General features: G+C 40.1%; 1 protein-coding gene across 1 annotated transcript in view; it reads right to left on the bottom strand.

The window, feature by feature from the left end:
* Nucleotides 1–15,769, bottom strand: part of LOC144797641 (uncharacterized) — a 353,681-nt gene that overhangs the window by 230,163 nt on the left and 107,749 nt on the right. The window contains exons 19-23 of the mRNA XM_078668345.1: nucleotides 14,365–14,625; nucleotides 13,023–13,283; nucleotides 8,147–8,407; nucleotides 3,875–4,135; nucleotides 1,539–1,802 (exon numbers count right to left, since the gene is read on the bottom strand). Coding sequence (XP_078524471.1) covers nucleotides 1,539–1,802; nucleotides 3,875–4,135; nucleotides 8,147–8,407; nucleotides 13,023–13,283; nucleotides 14,365–14,625 — 1,308 coding nt within the window. The remainder of the gene's footprint in view (nucleotides 1–1,538; nucleotides 1,803–3,874; nucleotides 4,136–8,146; nucleotides 8,408–13,022; nucleotides 13,284–14,364; nucleotides 14,626–15,769) is intronic.

Here is a 15,769-nt window from a genome sequence, read left to right as displayed (position 1 = left end):
GGATCTGAGAAGTGCGACATTTGAGGGGGATGTATTTTGCCTCTACATGCATTCAGTCGACCTAGGGGGGCACCTCTCATTGTTGAGATCAGCATTAAACCTGAATTTGGAGGAGGTGTTTTTCTGAAGTTGTAGTTTGGCTGGAGCAATTTGGTCAACAACCTCAGTGATGGATTTATTAAAGTGTTCAGTGAGGTCATTAGCATTTTGGGGGAGAGGAGAAAGTCGAAGTTGCGCTTTGACTTTGGTCTCAAGTTTGCCCGGGGGAATAAGATGGAGATTTCTAGTCAATTTCCTATGTTTGATGGTTTTGGGGGGAGGGGGTAGCATCGTATTAGAGATCGTGAAAAGGATAAGGTGATGGGCAGACCAGTCGATGGGAACAATGGAGGAATGGGAGGCCAGATCAGTGCTTGTAATGATAACGTCAAGAGTGACTCTTTTGGTGTGAGTAGGTGAAGGGCAGAGTTGTTTCAGGTCATTGATATCAAGTAGATCCATGAGGAGGTTAACCGATCACCCTTTTTGTTCAAATGGAGGTTAAAGTCTCAGAGGAAGAGGTTTTTAGAGTTGGAAAGCGAGGATTGGGTAAGAAGGTCGGACAATTCCTCTTCAAAGGGAAGAGAGTCACTAGGAGGGTGGTATATATTGTGTTGGCGAATTGGAGGGGAACCATGCACTCTAAGTTCCGCTCCGAGGTATTCAAAAGTAGAATGATCGGAGTTCTGCACAAGTGAGAGTTGATACATTGATATCTCCTTTCTAGTGGTGCTGCGGAGACTACTGCAGGAGACATGAGAGCTGCTATGCTCAAAGAGACCATACAAAGTACTGTCACTTGAAATACAACATGCATTACTAAATACAGAACTGATCAAGATTTCTTAGTGACGTTTTTTAAGACAGTGTATATCTTATTTCCGAACACTATTTTTTATTTTCTTCTCTCATTTGTATGATTGGGACATAGTATTTATCACAGCTCAGATATAAGTCACACATTGACATTTGTGACTTATATCTAAGCTGTGCATGTATGTAACAACCAAAGCGAGAAGAAGCAAATCCTAAAAAAGAACCTGGAAAAAATACAAAAGAATGCAAAAATAAAGTAAAAACCTATTTGATTAATTGTGAGCCTAAGTGTAAAGTCTGCGCTGACATATGATAGATACATTTAATGTAATGTGTCAAGCTGCCCTTAAACTGCTTACTTACATTATTTCTATGTCACATGTTTCAGCCTTCTTCTATTCAGAGAGCAAAGCCTTTATATAAGGAAAGTTACACTGCTTCCAGTGTGTCTGGAAGCAGGCCATCCCTCGAATCTCACAATTGCACAGAGCCAATATATTGGATTTGTATAAAAAGATCCTGCCCTGTAACCTCATGGACATACACATTATTTGCTCCTTGGTATTCCTGTTTGTTAGGGAAGTGACATCTTTAGCTTTCTAGATTTGTGTGTAACCCTCCTCTTACTTTGTAAGATAGACAATGTCAACTTTAGTTTTTGTTCCAATTACACATAGCCTTACCTGTGTAAAGTACAGGAGAAGCATCTGTCTTGCTGCTGCATTTCTCACTGTGGGCTTCAAGAGAGACATTGTAGGCCTGACCACACTGCAGGCCACCGATGCTGCAGGAAGTATCTGTTGCATTGCACCGGTGCAGCTGTCCGTCAGGAGCAGTCAGGGTTGAAGTGTAGCTCAGGGCTCCAGCAGTATCCCCCCAGGACACTGTTGCAATGTTTTGTTCACACTCCACTACCTTGGCAGCCACAATGGCTGGAGTGCAGGGTGCTATGAGGAATGAAATAGATATGAATGCACACTTTACTTTCTCATGTTCTAGAACTCTGGGATGCTCCTGAGTGTTTGTTCCAGGAGTATTCACAGTGGCCAGAACGGCTGACTCCTGAGCGCGGGGCTCACAGATTCGAACCCCGGCGCCTGCAGCAGCTCAGCTTAGCACCATGTGACTCTGGGCAATAGCTCACTCAATCTCCTCAACGACTCCCAGACCCTTGAAACCTCAAGGGGTGATATGTTCGCACTTTACAAAAAGGAATTATATTAGTACACTGGTAACCATTCTCAAGTTGTAGTACGCGATCCTTGAAAGGGCGCTCTACCAGTGTATCGAGATTTTTTTTAATGCCATGCAATAATATTGATTGTATCCAGGATATTGTCCACTAACATATCATCAAGGTTAATATTTATAGGGAAGTATAGATTTAATATTCTTAACTCAACATCTACTTACCTTGAATATATATATAAATATATATGTAGACAGCGAGATAAGAATAGTAAATCTTTACTTCCCTAGACATACTGACCATAGTGATATGTTGGTGGGCGATATTCTATGCTTGCAGGCCGATTAAAAAAATTATCAATATTACGACATGCGACTTTCGACAGGTGATAAAAACAAAGATGTAAAAATAAGTTCAAAGGCGAACCTCTACATCACACTTGTAAACATATGTGTATTTTGTCTCTACATAGTTCTCTTATGATGTAATGATTCCAGTCACAAGCAGGGTATCTAGTGAATGCTTTTATGGATTATTGAATGAAGAAAGGACGTAGCACCCAGAAAATAGCTCTGTGTAGTGGGTGCCTCAGTCACTCAAAACCCTGCAAACGTGGGAGGGCGACACCACCACTTAAACCATATAGTCAGCTACTTCTAATTTCCACTTTTTTAAGACTAGCTTAAATATATATGAACATTCCAAAGTTGTAGTCAGTATTGTGTTTACATTCAAATTGCAATGGGGTAGTTTGAGCAGATTCTCCTGCACAAAAAGCCCAGCAGTGTGTTAGACAGGGAAGGTCTGGGCCAGTGCAGGTAACGAGCCTACCGCGGCCTCCTGGATATGGTGTTTGGTGGCTATTATGCAAAGGGTGTTAGATAAAACATACTAATAATGAGTATTATTCCTCTGTGTTATTGTGTAGATATAATTTTTATTCCATAAAGCCAGTGCTTAATTTGTAAAAAAATAAGTGCACACACACACACACACACACATATATATAATATATGCATATATAAATATGTAGACACATATATACATAAGTCTATATACACACACACACATATATATACAAATATATTTTTATATATATATAAGTACGTAGTCGATACAATATTTCGATGTACACCTTATAAACTGCTACATTCAATGATTAATAATGAAAATATATTTTAAAATAATTAACATTGTAAATCGGACAAAACATGAGGGCACTATTTTAAAACACAATGAAAACTGTCATAATCTACTCAGTTTCTACTGCCCAGGAGCACTTTATATATATATCATATTAACGCATGGTGAGGAAGGTTTTTAGGATCTTGTTTCTTTCAGGAGCTTGTCGCAGTGGATACAAATATTTTCATGTACATTTTAACCCTTCTGTGTAGGAAAGTGAATAATCATACATCTAGTGCAGACATATTCTCTGAGATAAGTGAATATTCTTTTTCTTTATTATAATGCTTTGATCTTGCCAGGCAGCGGTAAGGGAATACGGCGTAGTGATAGGTGGGCTGATGCTGCACTGATGCTTGCCTGAGGTATTACCTATGAATCTTCAGTCCTGGAAAGATATTGTCCAGATAGGAGCCAATAAGCTATGAATCTCCTGGGTAGATATTGAACAGCTAGGATCCAATCCAAATGTAGCATTTTTGGTAGAGTACTGCTGTCTAATTTATGACTCTCTTGTACCTAATAAGCACAAGCTGCTTTGTTCTTTTCTTGACTGGGGCAGTTGCTTCTTTAGGTGGAATAAGAGCAATAGAGATGTGACATACAACATTATAGCAAAAGAAGTCTAGAAAAAAACAAGCTTACCAGACTGGAACATAGCCACTTCGCTGGGTGCGCTACTGCACGCGTCACTAAATGCAGTGATTGCTACAGCATACTCCTGGCCGCACTGCAGGCCGTAGATGACACATGTTGTAGTTGTTGTGTTGCATGAGTAATAATCCTCAGCTGATCCAGTCACATTGGACATATAGTTCAGAGCTCCACGTGTATTGCCCCATATTAGCGTGGCAGTGTTAAAATCGCAGTCGATCACTGAATTTACTGCCTGTGGTATACAGGGTGCTGCACAGAGCATAAAACATTAATAGTATTGACAGAAGTTAGACATGCAAGCTTCTTAATTCTGAATATATTTAAATACATTACATTATCCAACTGGACAACACACTGGTTCCACCAGTGGAGGAGTATGCCAAAAATATTTATTTACTTATTATACATTTGAGAGATGTTTAGAGTGCTCACTACTACAAAATCAATTTTAGTTCAGTAATTTTTCCATATTAATTTCTTACAAAATCAACTAATAAACAGTATAGAATGCTTACAATGCATTCATCTACATGCAAGCAAAATGTTTGACATCTTATAAAATATTATCTGCATTCTCCACTTCTAACAGAAGTGTTCCTCATCCGGCTCACATGTCTAGTCTTCTTTCTAGTTTAATGTGCATACGCATTCCTCTTTATAGTTGTGCATACTTTTGAAATGTAAGATTATTGAATTTTTCCTTGATACACCCACAACCAAAGGTCTGCAGTGCACTGATGATCAATGGAAACATCACAGTTTTCCTAAGCAGCAAAATAATTGCAATCATATGATAAACTGAGTGACAGGCAAACAAATGCACTAATGATTGATCATTGAATTTAATATATTGACATTTTTTGAGTGCTGGGGAACCTGTGACAAAAAGCAATTGTTGTACCTAATCTGATAGCATTACTGGATGTTCAGAATGGGAAGAGACCTATCGATGTTGCTTGAATGTTTTTGATACATAAAGTTCAAACAAGGGTACTCCCAAAGTTTAATTTTAGGTCTAGAGGGGGGAGTGAAAGGCAAAAACTAAGAAATAGAACCTCTGAACTGCCCTATTTATTTTTCAAAACATAAAATCAATCTAGTCTATTCAACAAAGGATGCAACATGAGTAACAATATTCACATAGACATGTTATTCTTTAGTTTTCCATTTATTTTCATTTTCATAATTTGAAATAAAGAAACATTTTTTATAACATTTTTCATATTTTTTAAGACAAGATAAATACATAATTCAATGCAAGAAATTCATTATTTGCAATAAGAAATTTCATATGAACCCCACAAAATAAACTATAAAGTGCTGTCAATTTATCCATCAGTCATACCACATCATTCATTCAAGATCTTGCATACTCATACTTGTGACATAATACAATAGAAACAAACAAAGAACAACAGTACATCTGAGATCCCAATTAGTTCTTTACAGCTAAGTGTCCATTTCTCTGTTTCTTGATTATATCCAGTTTATGAGTCACTTAATCATTAGCTTCTTTTTCCTTTTTGTCTCTTTATATTGGGGTCTCAGGTGTATAGGGCCTACGTACGTTTCGGTGAGCTTATTTTATCACCTTCATCAGGGCCAACAACGACAAATCTAATACACACATATATTTAAAATCAGGGGGTCCTAGGGGGACTAGATACATTTTATGTTTTGAAAAATAAATAGGTCAGTTCAGAGGTTCTATTTCTTAGTTTTTGAATGTTTTTGATGCCATATATTTTCTGGCACCCCTCATTATGATAAGGCCACAGGGCCTTATCATAAAGGTATTGGCGTTTTCCATGGAACATCGCCGGAAAACCAGTGATGTTCCATGGAAAAACCCGCTATCACTGGAATATTTATCGCCATATCGCTAAGCGTTGATAATACAGCGCTAGCTTGGCGATATATTCCAGCAATAGCCGGCGATAATTTAAAGCGTGCTAAGCGAGCTCAGTGATAATTATCGCTGGGGCTTGATAATATGCCCATGAATCTGTCCATTCCCCTTATAGCCTTAGCACCTAGTCCCAGTCCTTTGGAGCTTCAGAAATGACTAAATCCCACTATACAGTAGGTATTTGAAAATGTCCTCCTCGTCTCTGCTACAGCTCTGCCTTCCAGGGAGGGATCCTAGGGCTCATTTGTCACTTCAGGTCACCAGCATACTCCAATGTGATCCACTGCCAGTAGGGCAGCTGTTCTCTCCTCTCTGGTAGCAATTGTTCAGCAGTTTCTGTCCCTGATACCAACTGGATGCCAGACACCTGACCCTTGGCGATAACTTCCAGTCTCCGGATAAAATTAATGAGCAGGTCACACTTCTTTCCTCACTTCAGGCAGATTCAGGCAAAACTTCCTTCTTCTGTGTCTTCAACAGGTCCAGTTGCACAGTTGTGTCCAGAGAAGCAGGGTTGAGAAGCCAGTTTTGTAATGACCCTAGCTAATGATACATAACAACCTTTAACTCAGTACTCAAAATAAATCTGACAACACAGCTTCCCTGCTTTGTCAGCAGTTTCTCTTTGCTTTCCTGTAAAGTATCCTAGAATTCTCTGCTGTACAGACTTCCAAAATTACAAGACCATTTCCCAGTATCCACAGTACTTAAGCTAAACCTAGGGCCTGCCTTGTCGCAATGGAGATCCACCCCTGTCAAACCTCCTGACTAGTCATGGAACAGCAAACCAAACACCCCAACTATATGCAGAGACAGGATGGCCAGGAAGCTCCCAGTTACAAAGCTTTCCTCACATTGGACGCTATTTAGTGTAAACGTGTCAAGAAGATTTTCAAGGCCTCATTTGGGACCTATGTGATACCATCTGTGTTCCTGACACATTCCAGTAAGTGGGCAATGATTACGTCTCCCATTTTACCTTTTGGTAGAGCCAGTTCTGTTGTCTCTGGTCAGGAAGGAATTTCACACGTTTCACATTACATCAAAGGGCCCTTCATTGTCAGGAGGGAAGCCCCAAACAGCTGAAATAGGTCATGCTAAAGCTTCTAGGCAGGACAAAGTGGGCTTTTATAAAGTCCCCTTTATTCAACATTTAGCTTCACCACCAAACTATATGTTTTACAAATATTAAAAGTAAACTTTGAATGAACACTGTAGAACTTTTCTAACCCTAATCGTCAAAAATCTACTGGCAATCATAAGTAGTCATTCTCCATACAAAATGCATTCTGTGTCAGATGAACAAAGCATTTTTGAGTAGCAAACAATACGATTTGGAGAATCGGGTCGTTTGTGATGGCAAAAAAAGCATTTTGGGAAGTACAGACACCGAACTGCAAATCTACAGAATCGCAGTTTGTGTTTGCAAATCGGTTTTTGGAAGGGGTGTGTTTGGCCATTCTTTCCAAATGCAGATTCCCAGTAATAATTATTAATGTTTTGTGACCAAATTAAGGTCAAAGAACTTTAATTAATTTCCTGATGACTTAAAGGTAGTGGCAAGCATTTGCAAATGTGTAGGGATCCTATGAGAATGTTAAAAAAACATACATTTTAAGAGAAAGCAGTTGTCCCACAGACCACTGGCTACTCTTAAAAAATTATCTTTAAACTTTTCATTTTAGACTGCATTTTAAAGAAAAATGACAGCTTTATTTAAAAGCAATCACAGTTATGGTGGTCTGCTGACCCCAGCAGGAGACCATTCCTGCAGTAGCTATCATTCCGAGTGGGCCACAAACAGCAACCTAACTCATTAATTTATTCATGAAGTAGGTCAATTTGCGACCTAGGACGAATCACTAATTTAAAGTTTAGGACATTAAAAATAGTGATTATAAAATAGCAATTCAGTAAAAATCGCTATTTGGAAATCATTATTGTACATTTTCGTACATCTTCCCTTTAGACCCTCATTCCAATAATCTCTCAAATGTTGATTTCGGCCGTAGTTCGTAAATGTACGGCAATGCGACAATTGATGGACTTTGTGCAGATACATCTCACTGAGTGAAACCTGGTACAAATAGCATTGTAAATGACCTGGAATGTGGCAAAACGCTCAGAAACCTTTGTGGAACCACCAATTTACATTGTAGGTCCTCATTCCTGAGGTATCATATTCATGTGGTAATTCCTCATTCTAAAATGACTGAAACCCTGTATTTTTGGTAATCCCCAAATAATTCGTAACAGAGACATTATTATGTGTACCACTTTCAGGATGCTGAGCTATCACAGTACTGTAATATGTCTCTAAGATTCCAGTCCTGAAATGTGAGCCCACTTACCGGTTTCGAAAGTGGCCTCCCTGCTGACTGCACCTGTGCAAGCTGCATTGGAGGCAATGACGGTCATGGTATACGTCATACCACACGTCAGGTTACCGATGGAGCAGTTGGTTGTTGTTGTGTTGCATGAGTGCTTCTCTTCCCCTGGTGCAGTCACAGAGGCCTCATAATTCTCAGCTCCAGAAGCAGCTGTCCAGGACAAGGCCGCCATATTTGTTGCGCAGTCAATAACTGGGTTCAGATTAGTCGGGATACACGGAGCTGAAAAAGAGAGACACGACCTCAGCAGGAATAAAATATGGTATTTATGCTGCAGACTCTTTTCCAACCTCTATCATCGTACTCACATACATGAGAGAAATTCACACCAATGGAAAACATGTCAGTCTATGACCTGGATAGTACCTATAAGACATCTTACACAGGTTGCAAAGAAACACAGTGAAAAGTTCCTAAAACTGACGCCAGATGCCATATTAAAGAATTTGACCAAGTACAAAAAACATATTAACTTATTTTATACAAATTTTGGTAATTGAATAATATGTAAAGGGGTCACAAGATTTTGCAAAAATGAAGCAAACTGTTATTGCACCATTTTTGTCTATGTTTATAGGAACAAAAATGATGCATGTGATTTTTCTCTGCCCTCACAGCCACGGCTCAGATTTTTCTACTTTTATTGAGGGATTCTAAAGTGGGCCAGCCTCTGAATATTCGTGGCACTCAGACAAAACTCAGCTAGAAAGGAGCGTTGAAAATTTTCACTGTGGACAGCCCAATCCTGCAATGCGCTTCAACACATTTTAAACCATTCAATAAATCGGGTACTCGCACCCGTTGAAAATACACATTAAGGCCTAGATTTATCAAGGGTTGCATGGGCATTCGCATTGGGCTGCAAAACGTTGTGCTGCACCCATGAAATCTTATAATGGTTAGGAAAATTTGGTAATGCTTCACGTCACCTTCTGCCACACAACTACTGGTGGAAAACCTTAGTAAATAATCCCTCAGATTGGTATGTCGCTACTGTTCCCTTGAGTTCATTCCACACATGGTTAGACAGACCCCCTACGCCTTTAGTAATGCACATCCTTTTTCTGGTCTGACTTCACAGTGCAACTGTCACCAGACAATTATGTGAGCATTACTAGTGAGGGGTTTTAGCTCCATCCACATGTTGGGAACCAGGAGTACATGGTTTTAGTTGAGCTGAAGCTGTGTGCTTCCACAAAAAGGTACTTGCATTCCACACAGCTGTGATCATTTTTTTTTATTTTTCCAGATGTCTAAGTTGAATTTTATGGGGCACACACATGACATTGCAATGCTCTTAACCCCATGGATGCTCAGCATATTCCCCTGCTGTGCTGAGAAATCGTCAATCCCACACAACATGACGAGCTGGGCTCGTCATCAGTGTAGCAGCAGGCTACTTCATGACAAGCCCAGCTCGTCATGAGCGTGGAAGGGGTTAAAGTGTCTTAGATAACTAAATATTGTATGTTTGTTTTTACTCTGGCAAGAGCATAGATGAGAAGAGGGCAGTCATTAACCTACATGGATTTTTAGGTCTGCTTTGACCATTCAACTTTTAATTGACCTTTTAAACTACAGCACTATTATTTTACAGTTCTTTGCTTCCACAACAATATATATATATTCATACCCATGCTATTTATTCGTAATGCTTCATGTGACCATATAACATTCTTCCAAGCCCAGACCTATTGGCATTGTGAATGCTTGTTATGGTCTGGTGTGGCAGCACAGTTGTCACCAGATAATTATCTGCGAACATCAGTAGAGGGTCTTCGGTTTTGCCCACATGTTGGGAGCCAGGAGTACATGATTTTATGGAGCAGACTGTGCGTGCTTCCACAAAAAGGTTCCTGCTCTCCACACATGATGTGATCATTCTGTTTATTTATCCAGCCCCCTGAGATTGAACTTGCAAGGCCACACACATGCTATGAAATTGTCTAAGATAACTTATATTGTTTTTCTCTAGAAGGAGCACAGATCGGAGAAGGACAGTCATTCACCTACATGTATTTTAAGGTCTGGCTTGACATTGCAACTGTCACCTATCTTTTAATCTACAGCAATATTATCTTACAGTGTTTTGCTTCTACACAAATACATATCCATTCCCTTGCTATCTACTTTTAATACTTTAGGTGAAAGGTATCTTTCAACTACTTGTATAACATAGGGATGATAATTTCTGTAAGCAGCTTCCCATCCTCTCCCTGTTTCCAGCTCTCATTGGAAGCTTGCCATTCAGTGCCTTCTGAAATTGCTTTCATGTCAGTACTAACTAGTCATGTGCATCTCTTCCCTTGAATACAGCATACTGACTTCAAGATTGAAAAGTTTACCCTCTCCCATATTCTGCCTCTAGTTCTCTTTTAGTCTTCCTTTCTCTGGCCACCTTCATCTGGTGTTACTTATCCTATAGCATCAACCTGGGAATCAATACCATTGGACGGTGGGCTGTCGACTCACGAACTGATGATGTCCAAAGGTGCTAGGACTACTACCTGGTTGAGAGAGTGGGTGATAAGGGATAAGTGGGGAGTAAAAGTGATTGACAGGGTCCTATATCTACTAGACAGGTACATACTTACATTTGAAAAGATGTTCAAGATAGAGTCATCAAATGTCTCCAAACCTTCCCTTTTGCACATTACACAAAAACCCTACAACACTGTCTGTGTCAGACCACACGTTTTATTCCAACCTGTAAATGGCAATCTGGGCACCACAGTCACATATGCAAAGATCTGCTTGAAAGGGGCGCAGCATGGATGTCAATTCACCAAAATGCCAGGTGTAGCAGAAGTGAAATGAAATGCCCTTTGAACTTCACTTTCTCTCACACTCAAACTTATATAGACTCTTTTTCATGTAAAGACACTCGCCCGCGAGCACACCCGCAATAGACATTTTAAAGCATTTTGTTACTCACCTCAGCTCTCAAGGAAGGTCATGTTTCACCTAATTGTGCTCCATGTTTTATTACACAAATAGTAACTAATGTGATATTATTCACTATTAGTGTAATAAAAAATGACTGAAAACAAAGCGAGTGGAGCCCCAACCAGCGTCGGTAAGGTTAAGCAGTCACTGTATTTCTGTCACTGATTTTGCCACCTTTGAAGCCAGGGGTCGCAAAGGCAGTGCAAGCAGTCAGAAGGGGCAAGCTAGGAGTAGCAGCTGCGACCTCTGGCGACCCCTAAGTGACATCCATGGGGCGCAGCTATTTCACTTTTATCTGATGATCGCAAGGCATTGTTTTGAGACTTTTGCTAATAACCTGTACATCAACAGAGCGAGGGATGATAGAGGGTGAGACACAGCCTTCCACTGATGATCCTGCTAACTGTACACTGATTCCTATTTACTTCACCTCTAGCACACGACTGCCCTCACATTTGACTTAAAAATCGAATTTTAAGATGTATTCATTGTATCAACACATTTGTTCACCTTTCTGCTGTTAGTAGATTGCAGTACTGCTTTAGTTCACCTTCAGCACAAGCATTCTTCATATCTGACTTAAAATCCAATCTTATGGTGTAATCATTGTGTCATCATGTTTATTCACCTTACTGCTATTGGTGATTGCAGTACTACTTTGTAACCTATTGGCAATATCCCAAGTGTATGTTGTATGTGTTTGCGTATGTGGCCTGTATGGTATATTCATTGTGAGTATATGTAACCAGAGTAAAGGAAGCATGTGGGATCCATTATCCCTGTCCTATCTGTTTGAACAAGATGGAGCATAATTGTGACATTTCTGATGCTGGGGGGGAGGAACCTGGACACTGAAGTGGGGAGAGAGGACAAAAGGATTCTTTCAAAATTCAATCAGGCCTTTTGCTACTTGAAACAATATCATATGGCAACACTGGAAGGTAATATGGAGACAGTATCATATGGTCAATATTCAAAGGTGATGTCAGGACTAAAAAAGAAAACAGAACACCGCTTCATGCCTCTGTTGTGGGTAGTTCTCCAAGCTGGAGAGCATAACTCTATATAAAGGCTGTGCCAGGAGAGCAGCCTGGAAAGGATACTTGGAAGAAGAACTACAGGAAATCATTTCTGAAACTGACCCTGCTTGCATTGTATTCCTTGAGAAAGAAGGTCTGATAGATGTTCTTCAGTTCTATGGTGAGGATATATGTTTTTATTTGTTGTGTCAATGCATATGTTATAGCCTACTAAGACAGTGATGTGTGGGTGGTCAAGAATAATGCTAGCTACTGTGTCAACAAACTCATCTACAAATAAGGAGCTGACTATTGTTATTTGTAGACTTGTATGAAGAAGAGACTGATGTTGCACATGTGGCAACAATGGATGAGGAGGGTCTCAAAACCAGAGATTATTATGTTTTGTGTCTGTCAGTGTTTACGTTCTCCTTTGGGCAAGTATAATATCTCCCTCTTTGTGGTTAGGATTGTTAGATATAATAATTTTGTGTGTTTATGGGAGAAGCAAGTCAGAGATTTCCTTGCAGTGCATGGATGGCAAGTAGGTGTAGTAGTATGCAGATGAGGTGGTGTATGATATGAGATATACTGGGCTAGTGAGCCTGAAGTGGGCTTGTCAGAAATAGTGTGCCAGACATGCAGGTATTGTTTGAGCCCAGTGTCCTGTGAAGTTGTGAGCAGTGCACTATTGATTGCCTTGGGTGGATGTCAATATTGGAATGTTTTAGTGGTTTCTTTGGGTCTGTATTGCTGAGACATTAACAGTTACCTTGCTTACCTTGACCTGCGGATATTAATAATTACATTGAAAAGGTAATACTGCTGCAAAGGAAGATCACCAATAATGCAATGGTTAGTAGAATGCTTACCAGTTTGGAATGTGTGGATTGCGCTGGTCATCCCACTGCACAAGTCGTTGAAGGCTGTCACTGTCGCACTGTATTCCTGTCCGCATGCCAGGCCCTCAATACTACAGTTTGTTCCAGTGGTGTTACAGGACATATACTCATCGTCAGGCCCAGTCACATATGAGACATAGTTAAGTGCTCCAACAGCAGCACTCCATGAGAGGAAAGCAGTACCAGTTTCACAGTTCAATGTCGCCTCCAAATTCTGAGGTTCACAGGGAGCTGGAGAACAGAAGTTCAAGTCAACTATTAAGCAGCATACTTTTACAAAAGAATAATCTCAATATAAGTATTTTTTTTTAATTTACCATTTTATATTACATGCATGTATTTCCCTTCATAGTATCCAATAGAGAATTACATTTTTTTGATGCTGTAGCACACTTTATTAGTGCCTTTAGGGTGTTTATGTTGGAGCCAGGCAAGTCTCAGAGAACCCCTACTAGGAAACCTCCCTCTCTTCACTAGTGAGTAGAAAAAATGTAGGTGGATCCATTGGCAAGTGTGATTTGTATTTGCACTAAACCTTTTTTTGGAGTATTTATTTACATCTCAACACTAGTCGTCAAATGCAATAGATATATAAATTGACTTAGAATAAATTTAACTTTTGTTACCCATTTCAAACCCAAATGATGCTAAACAATACAAAATTAAGGGGTTTATTTACAAGCCCCTTGCACTGCTGGCACGTCACTTTTTCCCATTATTAAACCGGCGGCACAATGTTTTTGGAAATATGCCCTTACATGTTTAATTTGAACAAGGTAATACAAAAACACTTGACGTGTACTACTCGTGCCCAAACATCCTTAACCGCATGCACGCTAGCGGTTTTCCCGCTGTACGCGGCGGTTTTAAAAAACCCGCGTTACATGATGAGATGAGCTGAGCTCGTCATGAGTGTACGAGAGGTGTAACTCATGACGAGCTCAGCTCGTCATGAGCGTCGAAGGGGTTAAGAAGACACTGGTAATGAGAGTCAAAGTTAGAGGTAACTGCAGGCAGAGAGGGAGGGATGCTTAGATAAAGAAATAGAATAGACTGTGGCCAAAGTAGAGAGAAAGTTGAGTTTGCAGGGTGCCCTGTGGAAGGTGGGAGTCCTTCACAATTGCCTAATTCGCCCTTGCCTTAAAACGCCTCTTCTTCACCCCACTATTTGAATAATATATGCACTCTTTATGGAGACTAGCCAGACCAGGCCATGTTAATAGGATGGTGTTCATGCTGACATGGTGGGGAAACATTGGTTCTTCTATTTTGTCTAGCCATTACACTTACTATTGTCAGCCAATACACCTACCGGTCAGAAGCTCAGCGATGGCATCGCCTGAGCTGCTGCACTCCAGCCCCAGTCCTTTGAGGTTGATGGTGTATGCCGTGCCACACACGAGGCCCTGGATGTCGCAGGATGTATCTGATGTGGTGCAGGCGTGCAGATCTCCACTGGATCCATTCACAAGGGTGGAATAATTCACAGCTCCACGCGTATGTGGCCAGGTTAGCAATGCGCTATCAGCTGAGCAGTTCAGCAGTGATTCCACAAGATCAGGAGTGCAGGGAACTGCGTATGAAAAATATTTCAGAATTTAAAAAAAAACAGCCATCCTGACACATCATCAACACTTACATTCTAAGAATCAATAACTGCACGACAATCAAACTTTATGTCCTCTAAATCGGCCTGTGGTACTCCCTGCATCAGATATTTGGACAAAACAATGTTCCTTCACTGTTCTCTATGAGGAACAGACACTAAGAAAGCCAAAAGGTCTGGCTTGTTTTAAGTGTATACTTTTCTGCTGTGCTGGCAATTTATTTTTGTGTGATATGTCTATGCAGATGTACACAGATGCAGATTTTCTTACACAAATTACATTCTTTATGTATATGCAAAAACAGGGTGTGTTGACAAAATAAGGGGGCAAGACATTGTTCCAGCACATAGGTGGTGAATTAGGTTTTACGTCGAAGGTGTATAACATAAACATACTGGTATAATACTTTGTATGGTCATAAATGCAATCTGTGTGATATTAAAAAACAAATAAACTTATAAAATGAAACAAGTAAAGGTAACTACGACAGGCCTATTCCTGTTGTGTTAATGACTTTAGTGAGGGCATCTCATAGTGTGCGGTTGGTGAAAGCGTGCTTGGGAGCTGGTTCATCCTGCGGCACAGATAGAAATGTATAAGTGTAGAGAACCCCACACGAGCACACAGGTGGATGGGATAGATGTTGGAGTACATGGGTGGATACTTCGATGCCAGCAGTCAGGAAAGGATGAATGGGTAGCCTTGGGTGGATAGACAAATTCATAGGGATGGGTACATATCTAGATATATGAATGAATATCTTAGGCAGGAGAAAACCAAAAGGGGCTTGGTTGTAACTTTAAAACAGGTGATAGCAAAGTCAATAGGTTTCTCCTATGAGAGAGCTATTGTTTTTGTCAATGCTTTTTACATTTTCCATACCAACAGGGACAAAGTGTGGTCTAAAGCTTTCAAATTGGCAAGGACCAAAAGAAAATCGACACCAAGGTACTTTTGGATACACGCTCAGTTTATGGATGGGAGACACCAAATTGGGGAACTGACACTGATATATATCTTTACCAACATTATTTAAATATTAATCAAGCAGCAGCTTAATAACCTTTAAACTCAGAGAGGTTTCATTAATTGTGCATGTCAAATCTGCTT

Source organism: Lissotriton helveticus, chromosome 1_2, assembly GCF_964261635.1.
Source record: "Lissotriton helveticus chromosome 1_2, aLisHel1.1, whole genome shotgun sequence".
NCBI classification, from domain to species: domain Eukaryota; kingdom Metazoa; phylum Chordata; class Amphibia; order Caudata; family Salamandridae; genus Lissotriton; species Lissotriton helveticus.
The sequence above is the reverse complement of the archived record's forward strand: the minus strand, read 5'-3'. Positions and strand labels throughout refer to the sequence as shown.